This window comes from Esox lucius, chromosome 10, assembly GCF_011004845.1.
Source record: "Esox lucius isolate fEsoLuc1 chromosome 10, fEsoLuc1.pri, whole genome shotgun sequence".
Lineage (NCBI taxonomy): Eukaryota > Metazoa > Chordata > Actinopteri > Esociformes > Esocidae > Esox > Esox lucius.
The window spans coordinates 2,833,130-2,855,061 of NC_047578.1; the positions used below are offsets into that span (position 1 = coordinate 2,833,130).

General features: G+C 46.2%; 1 protein-coding gene across 1 annotated transcript in view; it reads right to left on the reverse strand.

Moving 5' to 3' along the window:
- Positions 1-4,658: 4,658 nt before the first annotated feature.
- myo1g (myosin IG) overlaps positions 4,659-21,932 on the reverse strand; it is a 43,364-nt gene continuing 26,090 nt past the window's right edge. The window contains exons 21-22 of the mRNA XM_034294748.1: positions 19,346-19,503; positions 4,659-6,629 (exon numbers count right to left, since the gene is read on the reverse strand). Coding sequence (XP_034150639.1) covers positions 6,467-6,629; positions 19,346-19,503 — 321 coding nt within the window. The 3' untranslated portion in view covers positions 4,659-6,466. The remainder of the gene's footprint in view (positions 6,630-19,345; positions 19,504-21,932) is intronic.

The window sequence follows — 21,932 nt, forward strand, 5'->3', positions numbered from 1 at the left end:
AAAACTTCATCCAGTTCTTTCAAGTTTCTTCCCGGCTTCTTTAAATAGATCACAGGGCAGCCTGTTAGCCTGGCAGGCTGTTAGCCTGGCAGCCTGAAACTGGGGGAACAGATGGCTCCTACATCACCATCTCTACCCGTGTCCAGAGCCAGGATTTACCCAGTAGGCATCCGGCCTAGGTCAGTTCCAAGGGGGGACTCCCGTCTCCAGAGGAGCCCCGGGGGACACCAAGGGACGCGCCGTCAGTGTCCCAAATGTTCCCTATATAGTGCTCTGCTTTTCACCATGGCCCTATAGTAAATATGGTCAAAAGTACTGGCACAGGGACCTGATAGGGAATGTCACCCTCTGGCTTACAATCACGCCAAACTATCGGTCGGGGCCTGTATTCACAGTCTCAGCGTGCCAGCACTGATCTAGGATCAGGTCCTGGCACTTCTTCATCTGATCCTAGACCAGTGGATAAGGGCCTTGCTAAACTACGACGTTGACCTGGCCGGAGATCCCTGAGAGTCCAGTCCAATACTTCCAGATTAGACGGCACGTGAGTGACGGCATGTTGAGTAAGTGCGTACGACCAGCTAGCGTTGCGGTAATCTCCCTGTGCTAACCGAGAGCTGCACAACCCTGTTTCCCAAACCGCAACCTATTTCCCCTAACTGGTGTGCTAAGTTTCACCAGGGTCCATTGGGCTGCAGACAAAACTAGACCAGTTTTGTAGTGGAATAAGCCGCCATTTGGAATTCCTTCTGAAGAGAAGTTGCAGGGTTCAGCAGACCCGCGGCACTGTCCCGGCTGAGAGTATTTGTGGGGAGAACCCTGCCTGCTAGACGACATTAGCTTCTCCTAGGCCCAGTGTGGAAGTCCTGAATAGAACCCTATTTGCTACATTTAGGGCACTGCACAAGTGGTAAAAAGTGCACTGCACACGTGGTGAGATCCACTGCACTGGATGTCAGGGGCTGTTAGCAGCAGTGTTTTATATTCCAAATCCGCACGAACTGATTAACAAATCTTCACTGTTGGGTTTTAATCTCCCCACAGAGACAGAACCTGGTGCCAGACAGGCACGTCATCCCAAATGCAACACTGTGCTCTATTTAGCGCACTGCATTTGATTAGGGACCACAAGGTTCTGGTCATTGGTAGTGGACAATGTAATTAATGGGGGTTACCATGTGGGACTCAAGCGTTTCAGTAATGGAATTGAATTGAACAACCCCTCCTGGGAGAACGTATTAACGATTACCAGTCCCGATAGATTAGATTAGAATAAGACTTTAGATCCAATTAGTTGATAATACAATAAAGTACAATAGCTTTACAGCAACACATGGCCCATATTGCATCATCACTATCCTAAAACCAACAGGAGAGGATTTGGAAATAGTCAGAAACTGTTTTCTCAGTTCAAATCCATTTGGAAGGGGACAAGTGGACAAAAACAATGATAACGCATATCTGTGAGAGGGAGGAAATCCACGTTGGAGGCAACATAAGCATGTTAACACAGTTACATTGTTCTACATTAGCAGCTGTTGTTTGCAGCTGTTTGTGTATTTGCGTGTGTGTGTTGGTGTGTGATGGGTAGCAAATTAATCTGAACAAGGGGCAGTGTTACCCGGAGGGGAGAGCAGGACTATCAAATACGGAGGCACGTGATTGGAGGGGAGGCCATTGATGCAAGCAGCTCTTTGGAAGAACTGTCGCAGGTGATTGGAGTGTGGCTCGGTTTAACCCGTAGTAGGGGCGAAGCCCGAATTTGGTTTTTGGATAGGCTTAGAAAAAGAATGATAAGTAGAAGAAAAAAAATCTACTTTAATATTGAATATATTTTGTGAAGTGCACAATATATTATTTCGTAATACAATCGTTATATACTAGTGCATAATAATTGGAACAACCTCGTTACATGCACAAATAATGACCTAACCCAGCATATTAAAACTAAAACAGTAACTGAAAACCGGTTGCCAACAACCTAAAACTCATATTCAGACGCACTTCAATCTCGATGGGCAAACAAGCCTATGTTACAATGTATACCACGGCGGGCAGTGTACTATAAAAATGTTATATCACCTTTAGTAGACGCATCATATAGCGCGACCTACATCAAGGCGCCGACATTGAGGCTTTGAGTTGAATATGGTGATGATTTCATATAGTCCAATATATCTGTCTCTTTACGCTCAAAAGACAGCAAACTGAAGTGGTTCAGCCGGGCGTTTGTCTTTGATGAGCGAAGACGATTTTTTTTTATCCTAGTTGTTGAGAAAAGTCTCTCCACACTGCATGAGATTATTGCAAGTGTGACAATGATCCTTAACAGAGAGTTATATCGGGGGAAATATCATCAGGGCAGCTGCCATTATCGTACTTGAAGGGGACTTCGCTAGCTTTGGTTGACAGGCTGTTTCATCAATGGCAAACAATATGTCGGTGGACCTACTGGAGGTTTACCCCCAACCACAGAATCAAGACCGAGAGGAGACTGTGGGGTAGGCAAGCATTTATTTTCTGGTACACACTCCTTTTCCTCCAGACGTCTTTTGTTGAAGAACCTAGAGATCGACATTTGGTTTGCCTATGCTAGAACAACTAAATTACCTGGTGTGTCAATTCGAGTAAACTAGTGTGGCAGCTCTTGCTAGCTTAAGTGCTACGAAGTTTAGCCACGTTGTTGAGGTATGAAAGTTTATTTTGCTATATTATAATAAAATTACCCTTTGAAAATATCTCACTCTTTGTATTTTAATTTTTTTTATAGTGAATCATTTCTGGGACGTTTTTTGGGTAGGCCTGAGATCAAACTGGGTAGGCCAAGGCCTGCCCGTGGCTACACTGCTGCCATAGCAGATGAGGTAACGTTTAGCTTCGTCCAGACAACGTATAGAGCAGGGGTGTCCAAACCATTCCACGGAGGGCCGTGTGTCTGCAGGTTTTTGGTTTTTCCTCTAAATTGGTTCCCAGTTTACACCTACACAACCAGGTGAGGGCAGAAACTAACCAATTAGTAACCTAATTAGTCAATCAAGTACAAGGAGAGATCGAAAACCTGCAGACACACAGCCCTCCGTGGAATAGTTTGGACACCTCTGGTATAGAGCTACCAGCTTCAAACGAAAGTGCTGTGAAGGAAATCCTGTTATTTGTTTCAAACTTGAGTTCTTTTACACTACCACGGGCATGGCACGAACTGTCGATGAACTGATGGTCTGTTATCTAACTGCTAGTGCTAGCTAGCAATTTTTTTCACAAGGCACACAGATGTTCAAATGTTTTCTGACTCCAGGGAAGTAGACCAAAGGCACACACAGCCTAGTACCATTCAAAGGTTTGAAAGCACTTACCCAGTAACTTGAATAGGTAAGTGTGTCTAAACTTTTCGCTGCTTCTGTACATGACAGGGATGCCAGAAAAAAAGCAGAACATGAAGAATTTGCAGAGTTGGATTAACAGGATAATTCTCTGAGGAGACACATTAGGCTCAGTAGTGTTGGTTTTGCAGTTTTGATTCAGACTACCCCCGCCACACACACACAATATACACACACGCAAAACACACATAAACACCTCTGTCAGATTGGATGAGAGAGGACTGTGGGACTCGAGAGGGATTTCAGGGGAGGGAAGGACAGAGAAAGGATGAGCCTTCACTGAGGTAATATCAGGACACCAAGGGAGGGAGGGAGGCTGAAGAGATGGAGAAATACTGTGATAGGGATTGAAATGAAGTTGCAGAGGAAAAGAGAAGGACCAGGTACAGAGAGAAAGAAGAGAAAGAGGCATGTTGACTTTGGAGGTATGAGGCAGCTGGACGCAGGCACTGGGCAAACCAAGGACTTCTAATAAATAAATAAAACTGAAACTAAGACACCAAAACAGAAACAATATTATACAAGAAACACAAAGCAAACACAATGATCAACAAGACACACTTGGAAAGGAGGAACTTAAATAGGGAGAGTGATGAGGAACACAGATGAGGACAATAACAACAAACAGGTGTCTGTTCTCCAAGTGAGAGAGAGAGAGAGAGAGAGGGTTGGATCTTAATGCCACGGCAAAATTCACTGACATCTCATGATAGATGTTAAATGCCAGCTATCCAACCTTGGCAGGTGGCTTTTATATCTCTTGCTGATGTCAAAATCCTGCTATCAGCCAATGTAATTGAGCCATCTAGTCAGTGCCAAGGAATTTCTGTAATCTCAATTCAGTCTGCCAGCCAGAAGCTTCAAGTTGTTTGGGATTTCAGACATATTTTTCAACCTTCAAGAACACTTTCAGAGACCTGGTCATTAATTTCAATGTCCCAAAGTGGTCCATTAACACTGTGCTGTAGAAGTCCTGATGAAATCCATAGTGTCTCATTGGTGCAGCCCTCCCCGTTAGGTAAGCAATTGATATGCAATCCCAGCACTGGGAGTTCTGCCCAACATAAAAATGTAAACATATTCCCCAGACTTTTATCAGCATATGTATACATACTTTTTTACAATCGCACATGCTGGCCCGTCTCTAATGGTACAGGCTGCCCCACGGAGTTTGGTGCCTAAGAACGTCTCATAGCCATGTTATATTGGTCATACACCACACCTCCTCGTGCATTACTGTTCAAATACACTGACAGAATAAAACACTGACACACAGAGTGAGAAGAAATATATTTTAATAAGTTATTACTCATTTCTGTGTTGTTATGATGTGTGTCTCCTGGTCTTGCAGGCGGCTGTGTGTGAGGGAGATGGGGCTAAAGCACCAGTGGCCTCGACCTAGCCCTATTTTAGGGATCAGACCCCCCTGGCCTCGACCTAGCCCTGTTTTAGGGTTCAGACCCCCCTGGCCTCGACCTAGCCCTGTTTTAGAGTTCAGACCCCCTGGACTTGACCTAGCCCTGTTTTAGGGTTCAGACCCCCTGGACTTGACCTAGCCCTGTTTTAGGGATCAGACCCCCCTGGCCTCGACCTAGCCCTGTTTTAGGGTTCAGACCCCCCTGGCCTCGACCTAGCCCTGTTTTAGAGTTCAGACCCCCTGGACTTGACCTAGCCCTGTTTTAGGGATCAGACCCCCCTGGCCTCGACCTAGCCCTGTTTTAGGGTTCAGACCCCCCTGGCCTCGACCTAGCCCTGTTTTAGGGTTCAGACCCCCCTGGACTTGACCTAGCCCTGTTTTAGGGTTCAGCCCCCCTGGACTTGACCTAGACCTGTTTTAGGGTTCAGACCCCCTGGACTTGACCTAGACCTGTTTTAGGGTTCAGACCCCCTGGACTTGACCTAGCCCTGTTTTAGGGTTCAGACCCCCTGGACTTGACCTAGCCCTGTTTTAGGGTTCAGACCCCCTGGACTTGACCTAGACCTGTTTTAGGGTTCAGACCCCCTGGACTTGACCTAGCCCTGTTTTAGGGTTCAGACCCCCTAGTCTTGACCTAGACCTGTTTTAGGGTTCAGACCCCCTGGACTTGACCTAGCCCTGTTTTAGGGATCAGACCCCCTGGACTTGACCTAGCCCTGTTTTAGGGTTCAGCCCCCCTGGACTTGACCTAGCCCTGTTTTAGGGTTCAGACCCCCTGGACTTGACCTAGACCTGTTTTAGGGTTCAGACCCCCTGGACTTGACCTAGCCCTGTTTTAGGGTTCAGACCCCCTAGTCTTGACCTAGACCTGTTTTAGGGTTCAGACCCCCTGGACTTGACCTAGCCCTGTTTTAGGGATCAGACCCCCTGGACTTGACCTAGCCCTGTTTTAGGGTTCAGCCCCCCTGGACTTGACCTAGCCCTGTTTTAGGGTTCAGACCCCCCTGGCATCCACTTAGCCCCATCTCAGCTCCGCCAATCAAAATTGGCCAGCGCCGCTAGTGGAGTATTCACATCTGGTTGAGTAAGTGAAGTCTGTGATTGATATACAATATTCAAACTGCCTAAATACTTTCTAAGTACTTCCTGAACATACAGTATAAAAACAGCCTGAACAAATAGTATAAAAACAGCCAGGACATACAGTAAAAAGAACAGTACTTATAGCAATGAATCTTTGTTTACCTCTGGAAAATGCAGAGTCACAAAAAAATATATATTCTTCATAGTTTATATTATATGCCTGTGAACAATTTCGAATCGAATAAAAAAAGCGGCAATGTCACATGTTAGTACCTATACCTTTATGCTCGCTGCTGTACTGAGTGAGTAGTTCCACTTACTATTTAAGAGGATGAAATGTGTACCAAAGGGCAGAATTAACCGTTAGTAACAGATCCATGTAGAGTAGCTGGCTTCAGTACTGCAGATCAGGAGGATTATTCCAAGCCGTAGGTGTGCAGTGCTGCTGTGTAATCGATCTGCAACCTGATAACTAATTGGACACAGCTGATGTTCCTTGTCTCAAGTCAATCCTTTGATCGGCAGTGAATGAAGAAGAATCTGTGGCGGAACAGAACCGGCCCCTGGGTTAATGGGGCAGACGGGTTCAGTTGGCGGGTATCAGGAGGGTGAAACCGTTGTGGCTCTTCTTGAAGTCTGCGTTGGTCTGGCTGGCCTTGGTCTCCACGGAAACGCTCTTGGGCTTACCCCGCATGTGAAGTTGGACGGCTGAACAGCAGACCTTCACTTGGAGCGGTGTGTTCCTCACGCTGAAACACACACACACACACACACACACACAGAGATGGCCCGTTGAGTCAATGATGATTAAACGACAAACACAGGCCCAGTCTATAATTTACATTGCAAGATGACATTCCCTGCACGTGTGTGAGAACATTAATAACAGGGTTATTACACCTGTTAGGACACCTTGTTATGACTTGTTGTAATTGGTTTTGGGCAATTAGTAAAATTAGTCTTCTTATTGATTACATGTTTATAGTCCCTGTCTAACAGTGTTCTAATTGTGTCTCCAGGAAGGAGATCAAAACCTCTTCCTGTCTGACGTCCTGTTGCAGGTGATCTGGTGTGACATACACTATCGAGGGGGGGGGGGCGAGGGGGGGAGTGGAAGACGGGGGGGGGGGGCTAAATCCCAAATGGCACTCTAATGTCAAGATATGGGACAGAGCCTGTCTCAGCCCCCGAGGATCTCTTAGCCGGCCGGGGCCCCTGTTCCACTGTGACCCTCCACAAAACCTGTCTGTCTCTCTGTCTCCGTCTCTCTCTCTCTGTCTGTGTTCCATCCAGTTCCCGCACCCTTGTTCCTCTAAGCCGCATGGTCTCCATTAAAAACCCCTCTGACAGCTGTGACCACAGTCCTTCAGTCCCCAAAGTCAAGCCGACCCAGGTCCTCATTTCCTCCCTTCCCTCTTCTTTCACCCCACTACCCACCAGTTCCCCCACCCGCCACCCGACACACTGGCCTGGTCTTTCACCCCACTACCCACCAGTTCCCCCACCCGCCACCCGACACACTGGCCTGGTCTTGCAGCCCACAATCCCCCCGGAGCCCCCGTCCTCCCTGGGGTTTGATCCGTCATGCGTGTGGCTCATCTCCCCCGCGAAGTCTGACAGACCTCCCCCAGGGGACAGATTGATTGGCCACCTGCTCAGGGGGAGGGTTCAGCGTAACATTATACCAGAACGCACTTTGAACTTAACACTTAAACGGGATGCGACGGGGAAATATGCCCTGTTGAGGCTGGGACACAGAACCAGGAGACCACTGCCTTTCCCCACTCAGTCACGCAGCCCAAGTGGATCTCTCAATCTCTGGAGTAATGCCGGGCAGTGTGAATGAATGAGACAAACCGGGATGCCTTTGGCCTAAAATGGCATCATATTCCCTATCTAGTGCCCTAGTTTTGACTAGGAGCCCTATTCCCTATGTATTCTCCCAATCCGCATAGGGCTCCAGTCCAAGGTAGTTCACTACCCGGGGAATAGGATGCCGTTTCAGTGGCTGGCCGGGCGATGACGACCTGGGTTCACTGACTGGTCTAATGGGGCTCCCGGCTGGTTCATTAATGTGGCACGGTGCCCGTCGGCCGTCTGCCAAAGAAGCCTCATCAAGCCGCCGACAAATGTTTCACCCGCGTGGAGACGAGCGCCGACAGAACTGGGGCGCACCCCTGCGCTCACTCCCAAATGGCAGCCTAGTCCTTATTTAGCACGTCTCACCAGGGCCATTGGGCTGTGGTCAAAGTAGAAGAATTAACAGGCAATGGGGTGACATTTTGAACACCCATCTGACAGGTGTTCTCCTTGTCCTCATCTACCCCTCTATACCTCTCTCTCCTCCTGTCAGTGTCCCTCCCTCCCTCTTTCCTTCCCCCTCTCTCTACTTCCTTCTTTCCCTCCATCCATCCTGCTGCCCTCACCTCCCTCCCTCCTTCCCCCCTTCCCCATCTCCCCTTCCCCATCTCCCCTGTCAGTTCCTCTACAGTGTTGGAGTGGGATAATCCCATGTGAATATCTGCCTCCAGTGTCTCCATTATGGAAAATTATGGGTCATTTTGAACTGGGCTGCGGCTGAGCGAACATGTGCCAAGACATCCTTGAAGGACCTCCTGTCAGGGCCTCCTGTCAGACCCTTTTATTATGTACCAGAAGATACTGGGGGTCTGCTTGTGTGTGTGTGTGTGTGTGTGTGTGTGTGTGTGTGTGTGTGTGTGTGTGTGTGGGTGGGTGGGTGGGTTAGGTCTTACTGAACGAATGGGGACCAAATGTCCCAATGAGTATAGTAAAACCAGAAAAAATTGACCTAATTGGGACCTTTTGCCGGTCCCCGTGAGGCAAAAGTCAATTTCCGGCTCAGGGTTTAGGTTTAGGGTCAAACTTACAATTGATTTTATGGGTAGAATTGGGGTTTCTTTAAGGTCCAGGCGTTATTGGTTAAGTTTAGGGTTAAAGTTAGGCATTACATCTAGGTAAAGTTTAGGCATAAATGTTACTTTATTGAGGTTCAGGTTAGGGTTAGGTTTAGGGTTAGGTTAGGGTAAGGGTTAGGGTTAGGGTTAGGTTTAGGGTTAAGTTTAGGGCAAGGGAGCATACAACTTCTATTTTCTGGTCCCCATGAGGGTAGCTGTACAAACTTGTGTGTGTGTGTGTGTGTTGGAGATGTGGTGCGTGTGCTTGGCATGTCTCTGTGTTTTTTTTCAAATGCTCTAAGATTTCACTTCACCTTGCTGACAACCTATTTATGCCAAAGCAATTATATAACACACCAAGTATACTTTAAATTAGGTAACACAAAATAGCTTAACAAAGTAAGAGTAATTTTCTCGGTCTGCAGAAATCAGTAAAGAAAATATATATATATATAATTTCTTCTGACAAAGAAGTGATGTCTGCTCCAAAGACATGTACTAAAACTGTAACTGTACTAAACTCATCACAAAACATTTCCATTGATGTCCTGTGTAGAAGAATATAGAAGTGTGTAAATGTAAATCACTGTAAATGTATGCATGGGACATATTCATCCTACTCATGTTCCTTGCCGTAATATGCTCACCACTAAGCTGAGTTTCTTTCATTCTGTCCTTATATTTTGTCTACAACCAACCGCACAAAGACTGAACAGAATCATGGAGACCAGAAAATCTTCTGCCTAATTCAGTCCTCAAGGGCACAGTAACTAAATAAATTACACCAAAATGTTTTTAAGTTAGGTGGACAGCGTGTCAAGGACTTCCCGAGAACAGGTTTTAATGAGCAAAGACATCTTGAAAAATCTGCTCTTTTCTAGTGATAGACTGAGTCAAGAGGTTTAAATACAAAGACTAAAGAGAATGTCCCCTTCAACATACTATACTTGAGCGACATTCGAGAACATTCAATATTCCCAATGTCTCCTGGGTAAAATTCAGTGACTACAAACTTAATTCTCTGAGCAGCGTTATAGAGCCACATTAGTGGCCTTGATGAATTCTATTTTCATGGTAGGTGGGAGGATGGTTTTTAAGCTAAGCAAGTGAGTCCTATCTGGTTCCCAAGGCAACTACTGTAACCAGTCATTCAACTTACTAGCTACTTCACTGGATATATCTAAAAGCAATACATGTCCAGCATAATTTAAATAACTGCAATGGAATAAAATGGATAAACAACTCTGGGCTTTATGGGTTCCCTGCATATTGTAGAAAAGAACTTAGCTAATGCATTGACGAACACACCTCGATTTAGCAGAACCTAATCCCTAAAAAAATATATTGTCAATCCAAATACTTAAACATTTTTAGTAGGGTACTTTATTATTTTTCAGTTGGTAATATCAAATTCATGACAAACTCCCAACAGACTTAGACAAGTTGGTCTGCAGTCCACCGAATCGTGACTGCTAACGATGTTTACCGGAATCCCTCTGCGCCGGAAGGAACACACTCCCTCGCCTTCTACCACGACTGAGCTCACAGTTGCTAGAGCGCAAGGCTGTAACTAGCCCCTTAAACCTGAACGTGATACCCAATTGCCGGCAACTGGACCAGTGGGCTAGTCTGTGAGCATACCTGGCTCTTGTAAAGAGGCAGCCAACTGATTTAGTGTATCAACTTAGCTAGCAAGTTGGTCCTAGATCAGATTTCATACTGTGAGATGCTGTGTGAATCTGGGCCTGCAGCTGCCTTGGCTAACACTACTAATTATACCACTGACCCCAGAACAGCTTGACAACCTCCGTAACCAGGGCCTTAAAGCAGGGCTCACTGCTGGCTGGGCCTCACTCAGACAGCCAGTTCCCCTCGCCTTGCTCTGTAATCACCACAGCCAGCACTGCCTCTTTAACATCACCACAACCTATTTTTGAAAAGAACACTGCTTAGCACTTAACAGCTTCTCACTCATGGCTTCTCCATTGCACACTGTGAGTGTGAAGAGAAACTACTCAAGGCTGTAGGGAAGTAGAGATGGGGGAGAGAGCAGGGGAGAAGATCACGATGGGAGAAGAAAAAAGGAGATGAAGAGAGGAGAGGGAAGAAGGAGAGGATGGAAGGAGATGGGGGATAGGAAGGAGAGGAAGAAAAGGAGGTGAGGAAAGGAGGCGTCTGGCGGTAATGAAAAGAGTTTTCAAGATCAAGTTCATTTAAAGTCACAGCCCAGTTTCCAGATTTCTCTGAAATATGACCGACTGTATAATTAATAACAGAAGGAGAGGCTTTCCTTCCAGATAGTAAACATCCTCCAGAGCAGGATCTGACACAAAATACTGAGGTGGATGTTATTCAAGTTCTGTATACATCCAACAATAGAACTGATGTTACACTTACCCTAATTTGTTTACAAGGAAGAATGAAATGTTATGTCATGTAGTGAAAGTGTCAGGAACAGTAAGCAAAAGGTTGGCGGTTCGAATCCCCGAACGGGCAAATCATTTTATTATGTACAATTAGACTTTTGAATCAACGGTATATTCCTTCTATAAATAAACTTGAAACATTGTCCCTCCCTACCTCAGTCCCATTTCATTCCTATTTCCCTGCTGTCACTCAGGTATAATTAGTCCTCAGGAGAAGATCAGACAGGAATACTGTTAGTCAACAGAGCAGAGAAAACTACGTGGCGGGTTCTGATGCTCTACCTGGCCATCTCTCCGCCCGGAGAGACATTGATGAAGAGTGTGACGGAAATCGGGGAAAGACAGTGATGAAGACTGTGACGGAGATCGGGGAAAGACGGTGATGAATACTGTGACGGAGATCGGGGAAGTCGCCTCATCATGTCTTTATGACGTTGCCCTGACAACATAGAACTGGACCTACGATGTAGAGATCCACCTTGACAGGTGGGAAACGGAGGAGCAGTGTATAGCTGAGTGGTTGTTAACACCCCACCTTAGAGAAACATGGCAACGTATTCACAACCCATGTATAACCCCCAGCGCCAGCCTCACACCCCCAGGTCTTCCACCCCAATGCCAGGAATCGGCATGAAACCTAAAACAAGCTCTTATCCCTCAGCTGCCAGGCAACCGTCACCGGGGCAACGGCAGCATCAGCGTCCTCTGAGGAACAGGTGGCGCCGGGGGGGTTTGGTCGGGTTCTTGGGCACCACACCAGGCCAGGATGGGCGAGAGATCGGCGGGGTCTGGTTGGCATGGGCGGCCAGAATGCCCAACAATCAATCGCTCACAGATTTTGTGTTGTCGTCATGGCGATCCACATCATCACCACCCCCACCAACAGAGACCGGTCTGAACCAGCTGCCCCTGCGTCTTGAGCCTCACCAGGGTGCATCCTGGGAACAGAAAGACCTGTGTTGTGTGAGCATGACTTCAATGGGGGTTATGTGAGCGTGGGGTCCGGACCGGTTATGGATCTAATAGGCCCGTGGCAGCAGGATGGAACCAACCAGGAAGTGTGTCATTCTGCCGTGAGTAAGAGCATCGGCTCCTTGGGTCGGATTAATGGACTCCTGGACTTCACAGGACACACACTCAGACGGCACACCACACACACACACACACACACACTCAGACAACTTGGAGATAAGAGCCAAGCAGCTTATTGCCAGGGGGAGCGGGAGGAACAGCCCAACACCTCAGGATGGGGGTGGTGCTACAGGGTTCTGGTCCCAGCACATTGGGTCCCGCGGACTGGGGCCCATTGGCTGTGACCGGGCTGACAGGCCGAGCAACGGACAGCCCTGATGGAGCTGTCGCCCGTCTCTCAGGAAGGAAACGCACACGCACGCAGACACACGCACGCAGACACACGCACGCACTGAGTTGGAAGCGCCACGCCAGTCTTCACAGAAACATAGTCATGTCCAGCAGCAGAACAGCTGAAGTAAAACTGACCGCAGTTTTTAACGGAAACAATCTCTCTAAGCAGTCAGGACACAGACAGGGCCCCAGGGTAACCCGAAGATTGTTCCTCCAGGCACCATAAATGGTTTCTACTTCGATGGGTTTGTGTCAACGGTACACATGCGCCCTGCTCGGAAACTGGACGCAGTTCTGACTTAACTGTCTTCACACACGCTACCTCGGAATGTGGCATCTTTAGCTATCGATATCCAACAATTTTCTAAAGAAAAGACATCTTTGATATGTCTTGGAAATGTAGCATAGTGTAAACAAGACCTAGTTTTGGAGCTCTCTCCTTTTCCCTTTCAGTTCTGCCTTCAAATCATCCTCATACTGAGCCCTGTTTAAAAGTTTTTGAACTTTTAAACATCACATACCTCTTTCAGGTACCCAACCAAGCAAGGCAAACATGTACTCGTTTGATTGTTGCATTGAAAAGTTTCTCCAAGGTCTGTAGTGCCTTTGGCGAAATTAACTTTGTTGCCTGGAGCTTTCTCTCCTTTTAGAATTGGCACAAAGAAAATTGTCCTTGAATCGTTTTTAGATGTTTTAAATGACGCTGCCTAAATGGAACAGATTCTCTCCTTTCATTAATCTGTGCAGTGTGTGGGAGACGTTCACAGCTCTCGTCCTTGATTTCCTGTTTAAAGGATCAACACTAACAAGGCCTTAGGTTAACATTACAAGACAGTTGGCAATATCTGGGAAAACGGAAAAAATGGGGACAGAGACAGAATGTCGAAGAGTGAGAGAAAGTGAGAAAGAGAACATAAGAGGGTGAAAAAGAGCAAGATAAGGACAGCGAGAAAGAGAGAGAATGGAGACAGAAAAGAGAATGGAGACAGAGAATAGAGAAAGGGAGAAAAGAGAGAGAGAGGTCAGGGGAAAGGAAGAGCCAGTTGGAACAGAAACATAAAGGCAGCGTTCTGTCCTCGTTGTCTTGGCAGTGAGGTCTATGGACCTCCTCTCAGTATGGAGAGAAGCACATCCAGGACAGCCACTGAGGGAGTAGGATAAAGCAAGAGGAGGCTATTTCAGGACAGGACGACGCCTTTTACGACCTAAAAAGCCAGTTGAGTTTAAAGAAGGGCACAGAGGAGTGTAACCATTCAGGCCTCGGATCATTTGACATCAAGCCAACCTTGACCAGGGTCACATGAGGTCACACGGTCATCAGCAGAATGAGTTGGATGATGAGTGGGATGAAGTGGGAGGAAGAGAGGAGGGGAGGTGCAGAATGAGAGCGCTATGGGGTGGGTGGGGGTTTTGGAAGAGAAAAGAGGGTCTTAAAGAGCAAGGGGCTGACCAGATCCTAAATCTACTACCCTCTTCCTGTCACATACAGCCAGCTGTCTCAGCAGATGGTCCGTAATGGGTCTAAACCCCCCAAAACTAACACACACACACACACACACACACACACACACATACACACACACACATACACACACACACACACACACACACACACAGATGCAAACACACATACTAACACACACACACACACACACACACACACATACACACAGATGCAAACACATACTAACAAACACACATACACACACATACACACACATACACACAGATGCAAACACATACTAACACGCCTGTTTGTCTTTCTATCCTTGTGGGGACCTGACACCTAACCTTGAATCCAATCATGTAATTCAATCACGTAGTAAATATAATTTTTTGCACCCACTAACTAAATCAATCAATAACAATAAATCAGAAATCCATCTTGCTGTCAAAACATGAGCTGGATTCCAATAGTAACCACCCATTCCTCTGCAGGCCAATGCCTTACAGGTAGAGTTGCAAAATTCAGGTTCCCAGGTTTTCAAGAAATCTCTGAAATGGCTGCGATTTATTTTCTGGAAATAAAGGAATTTTTTAAAAGTTGTGTATGTTTTTTTTTAAATAAGTAGGCAATGAAAATATATTTTTTACTTGCCCAAAACCTGTAAGTCCTGCATACGTTTATGGACTTTAAAATATTAAGCATTTTTTGAATACTGTGAACATACTGAGGTTTACATTGTGAAAGTGACCCCAATTATACCGCTATGCCCACTCATACGTTTTTCCCTTAACCTAACCCCTGTTCCAAAAATCGCATTTTCCCTTGTGGGGACCTGCCAAAGTGTTTGCTACGGCCCAGGTGACAGGAAGAGAGAGGGAAAAGAAGAGAGCAGAGAATGAGAGAGAAGAGGATGGGATGAGGGAAAACAGAGGAAAGATAGAAGAGAAGAAGAAAAAATATGCTCTGTTGAGAGAATGAGAGAAAGATGTAAGATGACAGCAACCCAGACAGCTTGTCTTTGCCAGAGTCAAAGAGGGACTTTGAAGTAAAGAGATTTCACTCAGTTCCTCACTAGTAATGACAGTGCCCCAGATTCAAACAGCCCAACCCCCCCCCCCCCCACACACACACACACACACACAATAACACAGAGACACACTCTCACACAGCTCCTCCACAATATTCCTGACAGTAATCATTGCGCATCAGTCTGTACATTATAGATGTCAGTGGATGGCACGGAGAACAGACAACTGACACAACAGACAGAACTGACTGAAGAAAATAAGAGTTGTGTTGTCATCTGTCGCTCCCCTCGACCCCTGGCTCACAAACACACCCCTCCAGTGGCACACACTACTCCAATCACATCCAAATGCTCAAACACTTCCCACAACACACTTCACCAGTCCACCCCCTCGATCCCCCGTTCTCTGCCTTTTGTTGGGAGCCTGTAGAGGTCATGACCCCCAGATGGTGTCACAGAGACGAGCAGACGGCCGACACATTGATTAGCCTTTCCAGAGTAGACACTGTTCTAACTCACCCTACTGATGCCCAGCAACACACCCACATTACCAAACACACCAACATTACTAAACATACCCCCATCAGCAAACACACCCACATTACTAAACACACCCACATCAACAAACACACCCACATCAACAAACACACCCACACTACCAAACACACCCACACTACCAAACACACCCACACTACCAGGCACACCCACATTACTAAACACACCCACATCACCAAACATACCCACATTACCAAACACACACACACTTTACCAAACACAACAGCTATAAGAAACACTTCTGAGTGCATGACTCCACAACCCAACAAACTACAAATCAGACCAAAACACACGAAAACTCAGTCAAGTATGTAGGCCGCCTGTGGCCCTATAAGCTCCTCGGCTGCCTTCATGTATCAGTGAGAAAATACCTGGACCTTCTCGGTCACTACAGACGTCCAGGAGGACCTTCCATTAAGCTTGTTTGCTGAATCAGGAAGATACTGCAGTAACAAAACTATGTGGATTATGATCAGCGACTCCTGGTTGAAGACAGCGAGAAAAATAAACAGCAGCATCGGAGCTCCTTTGGCTCAACCACAGCTTTGGCTTTCCTTTGCAGAGTCATTTGTTTTCTTAATTCTATTCAGGGATTTTTTTTGGTGGGGGGTGCGTTGATGCAATCTGGTCTAACATTTCAATTGGGAAATTACAACGCTACAGTGTTGGAAAAAAGGAGGGTTAAGAGTTTAAGAGAGTAGTAGGAATGTCAGGTGTGATGAGAGTTATTGGAGTGATATTAGTGAAAGTAATATAATTAGTGATGGGAGTGACATTAGTGACAATAGTGAGAGGAGTGATATTAATGACAGGTGATATTAGTGACAGGAGTGATATTAATGACAGGTGATATTAGTGACAGGAGTGATATTAATGACAGGAGTGATAGGAGTGAGACAGCTTGACCACAGCACAGGAGGAATTCGTATTTACATGAGAGGAGATGTTAGCGTGTAAGTGATGATTCAGAGATCTGAACAGGAAACAATCAGGAGTAACGTCTCTGATGGACGTCTGTGAATCCAGTCCATGACTGGATTTGGGGGATTAGGGTTCAGGAAACCAATCAATTTAGGTTGGTGCTGGTGGAGCCTGATGCAGAGGACAAGCTTAGTGAGAAAATAGACAATACGACAATGCAGGAAGTTTCTAAATCTCACCTAGGACTTCTTTCATTTCTATTTAATTGTATATTGATTGCAATACTCAGAAAATGCTTTTACTTGTTGAGCTACCCAGAACATGCATGGCATATTCCTGTCTTAACTGACATCATTCTTAGTTGTTTTTAATTTTCTGTCATTGAAAAACACTGTTTATGTGTGTGTGTGTACATTCTATACATATTTTTTCCTTGTTAATTGCTTGTATCTATTAATTATTTTCTATATATCCTTTTTGTTGTATTTATTATTTAATTTGCTGTTTTGTGGAAAGTGTTTTACTGTTAGTCCACAACGTGCTGTTAACGATGCAGATATGAAGCCTTTTAGGTTAAAATAAACCAAATGATGAATGCCTGTGTTGTGTGCCAAGCAGGTTGCCTGCTGGGCCATGGAGATAGTGACTGTGACACAATGAATCATGTTTAAATGTGGCCCTGATGAATGTCACGAACGTGAATCAAACAATTCTGACAAAGATAAGCTATGAATCATGCATCAGATTCATTTGAGTGTTATGTCGGCTCATCAAAACCTCCTTAAGCATAGAAAATCTGAGAAACGTTTTCACGAAGAGACTTTAACACCCATCCTATCCTATAACACAAATCAATCCGCAGTGGGCGTGACATGTTTACTTCACGTCGTCCTTTTTGGTGGGTTTTAGTAACCGCGGAGAATGTATAGTCAGGACAGATCAATATACAGCATCGTTCTGATCAGTAATGTGAAATCTTCTAGAATGCCTCTGAAGTGCACCTGGTTCGCTTGGCTAGGCTAGGTTCTGCAAGGCCTTGTTAAACTGCTACAGCCATGGTGAAGACTTCCCCAGGTCAGCTCCTTTGAGCTCGGCTCCAAGCACATTGTGGCTTGTGAAAAGCTACGACTGTTAGTGATGAAAAGCTATAAAAAGCCTGTTGACTGGTCTCCAGCCAATCCCTGCACCCTGAACCAAGAGACGATTTGCATGTTCAGCCACACCGCTGGTTTCTTTAGCTAACTTGTGGAAAATGTATTTTTCTAACTAACATTTATTTCAGTACTTTGATTAGTCCTTCAGAGTTCCTGTTATTCTGTTTACCTAATGTACTATGAATGACAACAGCCATGTCTTCCATGGTCAATGTCTTTCCCTTCTCTGTATCCAGGCACACTGTAATGAATGTAATGACGGCTGAGCAAGACTCCATGCCTCCATCTATGTGTGGTAGACTAGGCCTTGGGCCTGGCAGAAACCACTAGAAGAAGTCTCCCTTTTTTGGGGGTCTTAATAGCAGCAAGGGGACTCCCTCGGTATTTGCTGCATACCTCGGTTGTAACGAGTGGTTATTTCAGTCAAAGTTGCTCTTCTATCAGCTTGAATCAGTTGGCCCATTCTCCTCTGACCTCTAGCATCAACAAGGCATTTTCGCCCACAGGACTGCCGCATACTGGATGTTTTTCCCTTTTCACACCATTCTTTGTAAACCCTAGAAATGGTTGTGCGTGAAAATCCCAGTAACTGAGCAGATTGTGAAATACTCAGACCGGCCCGTCTGGAACCAACAAACATGCCACGCTCAAAATCGCTTAAATCACCTTTCTTTCCCATTCTGACATTCAGTTTGGAGTTCAGGAGATTGTCTTGACCAGGACCACACCCCTAAATGCATTGAAGCAACTGCCATGTGATTGGTTGATTAGATAATTGCATTAATGAGAAATTGAACAGGTGTCCCTAATAATCCTTTAGGTGAGTGTATGTCTGTGTGCAACCTTCCTAGGCTACATCATGATGGTAATTATTCCTTGTATGTGCATTCAGCAAGAACTTGTGGCGTCATCTGCACAGTTGGGAAGGAATATAAGTTTGAACCCAGGCAATGTAAAATCAGATCAACTGTCATGACACTACTCTGTGTTGGTCTCTGTACTTTTCCCGTATATGACTAAACCTGAAATAATCAACTGTTATGCTGACGACTGAAGAGTTTTTACTTGATAAACACATTTCCGTCTGCCACAAATTGACAGATGAAGTGGTCTGAACCTCGGCATGTGTTTCTGAGGTCCAGGTGGCTGCCCACAGGAATTTAACATGGTGCTCAGGTGTTGGGGAATGCCAACAGCTTTGTTGGTGAAAAGAACTCAGTGTCTGAAGAGGACGCCAGCCGGAGGGCCTGCTTCCTTCTGTCTCCGGCTCCCTGGTTTTCTTGGTTTGTCACAGTGGACCATATTTTAAACAGCAAGGTTATCCAGGGAAAATAATAGTGAGAGCGAATGGGGGGATGGACATTAAACCTTTACAGATTACCAAAAACGTTGACGCTAACTGAAAAGCATGCATTGTAAAATAAATGTTCAAGCTGTCCTCATTTGTCTGGCTATGGTACACTGGGTCGGTCTCATCCCAGACCCCGGACCTGTAGTTCTCCACTTCTGCAACAACTTGGTTCGGGACGCTTTGACCACGCTAACAGTCATGGTCACTGACAGTGGTGCCTGTTCAGCCAGGCCGGCTCTTCACACCCTGGCCCCTCTGCTGTCTGAGGGCCACAGTGTTCCCAAAACCTAACATGGTCACTTACCGTGTGAAGTGGTCGCTGAGCGTTCCCAGCAGCTCCCCAACGCGGTCCTGGTTGGGGCAGAGCTCTCCTCTCTGGATGCAGAGCAAAACGTCATCCTGGGAGGAGGTGTGTAGCGCCACCATCTGGTCACTGCCTGCAGTGACACTCAGGCCAGTTATCTGGGAGTGCAGGCAAAGACAATGAGGTTACACACACACACACCCATGACAATTTAAACATGCTTGTGTGTGATATTGTCATGCATTCACAACTGTCTTTCTTAGAGGAGGTGTATGCAACTGTGTGTCTGAGAGGAGGCGTATGTAACTAAGTGTCTGAGAGGAGGCGTATGTAACTAAGTGTCTGAGAGGAGGCGTATGTAACTAAGTGTCTGAGAGGAGGCGTATGTAACTAAGTGTCTGAGAGGAGGTGTATGTAACTAAGTGTCTGAGAGGAGGCGTATGTAACTAAGTGTCTGAGAGGAGGCGTATGTAACTAAGTGTCTGAGAGGAGGCGTATGTAACTAAATGTCTGAGAGGAGGCGTATGTAACTAAGTGTCTGAGAGGAGGCGTATGTAACTAAGTGTCTGAGAGGAGGCGTATGTAACTAAGTGTCTGAGAGGAGGCGTATGTAACTAAGTGTCTGAGAGGAGGTGTATGTAACTAAGTGTCTGAGAGGAGGCGTATGTAACTAAGTGTCTGAGAGGAGGTGTATGTAACTAAGTGTCTGAGAGGAGGCGTATGTAACTAAGTGTCTGAGAGGAGGCGTATGTAACTAAGTGTCTGAGAGGAGGCGTATGTAACTAAGTGTCTGAGAGGAGGCGTATGTAACTAAGTGTCTGAGAGGAGGCGTATGTAACTAAGTGTCTGAGAGGAGGCGTATGTAACTAAGTGTCTGAGAGGAGGCGTATGTAACTAAGTGTCTGAGAGGAGGTGTATGTAACTAAGTGTCTGAGAGGAGGCGTATGTAACTAAGTGTCTGAGAGGAGGCGTATGTAACTAAGTGTCTGAGAGGAGGCGTATGTAACTAAATGTCTGAGAGGAGGCGTATGTAACTAAGTGTCTGAGAGGAGGCGTATGTAACTAAGTGTCTGAGAGGAGGCGTATGTAACTAAGTGTCTGAGAGGAGGCGTATGTAACTAAGTGTCTGAGAGGAGGTGTATGTAACTAAGTGTCTGAGAGGAGGCGTATGTAACTAAGTGTCTGAGAGGAGGCATATGTAACTAAGTGTCTGAGAGGAGGCGTATGTAACTAAGTGTCTGAGAGGAGGTGTATGTAACTAAGTGTCTGAGGAAGGGAGAGGGAGAGAGAGAGGGAGAGAGAGGCCGGGAGAGAAAAGGAAAGAGATAAATAGTTGAAACACGTGAGTTGAGGTTGTCTAATCCTCTTCCACTGACTGGCTGGTCACAGGTTAATCTAACAAGCAGCCTGAGTCCCAAACAGCACTCTCCTCCCCCATGGAGGGCACTACCTGGGGCAGGAGCCATATTCAACTTGGTCACAAGTAGGGGAACAACGTAGGGATCAGGGTGACAGCTGGGGGAAGAGCCAGCCGACATGCCACCCTGCCCTTATCGGGTCTGTGTTACTGGAACAGCTGGGCCGGGGACGTCCTGTCCTGTCCTGCTCCACAGAACCCAGCCCGTGAGTCTCCTCCTGTCCGTCATGACGTCACACACCACAGCCTAAAGCTTTTAAAATACTGCTGGGAGGATTCCCAGAATCAGGTGGGAATAAGTGGGACATCTGGAACCCATCCGGCCAAGAACCCTCCAACCAAGAACCCTTCGACCAAGAACCTACCGACCAAGTGTACTGAAAGTCCTCTGACTTCAACAACAGTGACTATACGTTTTTGGGTTGGAACGGTGAAGTCTGCAGTCATTTCGTCGGAGGGACTGTAGCTCTGGGCTGTCCCGTATCGAAATCAAATCAAATATAGCCTGGCTTCTCTCTGGAGCCGGTCAAAGCAATGCTCACTAATGTTTTTACGCAGTCAAGGTTTTTCTTGATTCTGGGTTTGTCACAGTGGTCAGGTGTTCTCCCACTGTGATCTCTCTTGGTCAAATTCCAATTAGCTCAATTGGAGTTTTGCTTTGCACTCAAACAATGCTTTTTCTCTCCTTGTCACAATGTTCTTGGCTCTGTTTATCTCTGCCCCTCTGTCTTTCACTTTTCTGTCTTTATATCTCTAAATTCTCCCTCACTCCCTGTCAAAATGTTTCTCTCTTTTATCTCGTTCTTTCTCACCCTCTTTTATACCCCTTTTATTTACTTCCTCCCCCTCTGCCTCTCTTTGTTCCCATGATCCTCCTTGTCCTTGGGAAGCGGTGCCTCTGAGAGATCCCTGATCCAATTTCTCAGCTCTGTGCGTGAAATGAGGCGGGCCAGGCCCATACTGCAGTGCTGCAGTGAGTCCAAACTCAAATACACACAAACACACACACACACACACACACGCACACTCACATATACACAAACACATGTCGATACACAGTAGACACAACACACACACACACACTCAGATACAGACAAACACACGTTGATACACAACACACACACACACTCAGATACAGACAAACACACGCTGATAAACAACACACACACA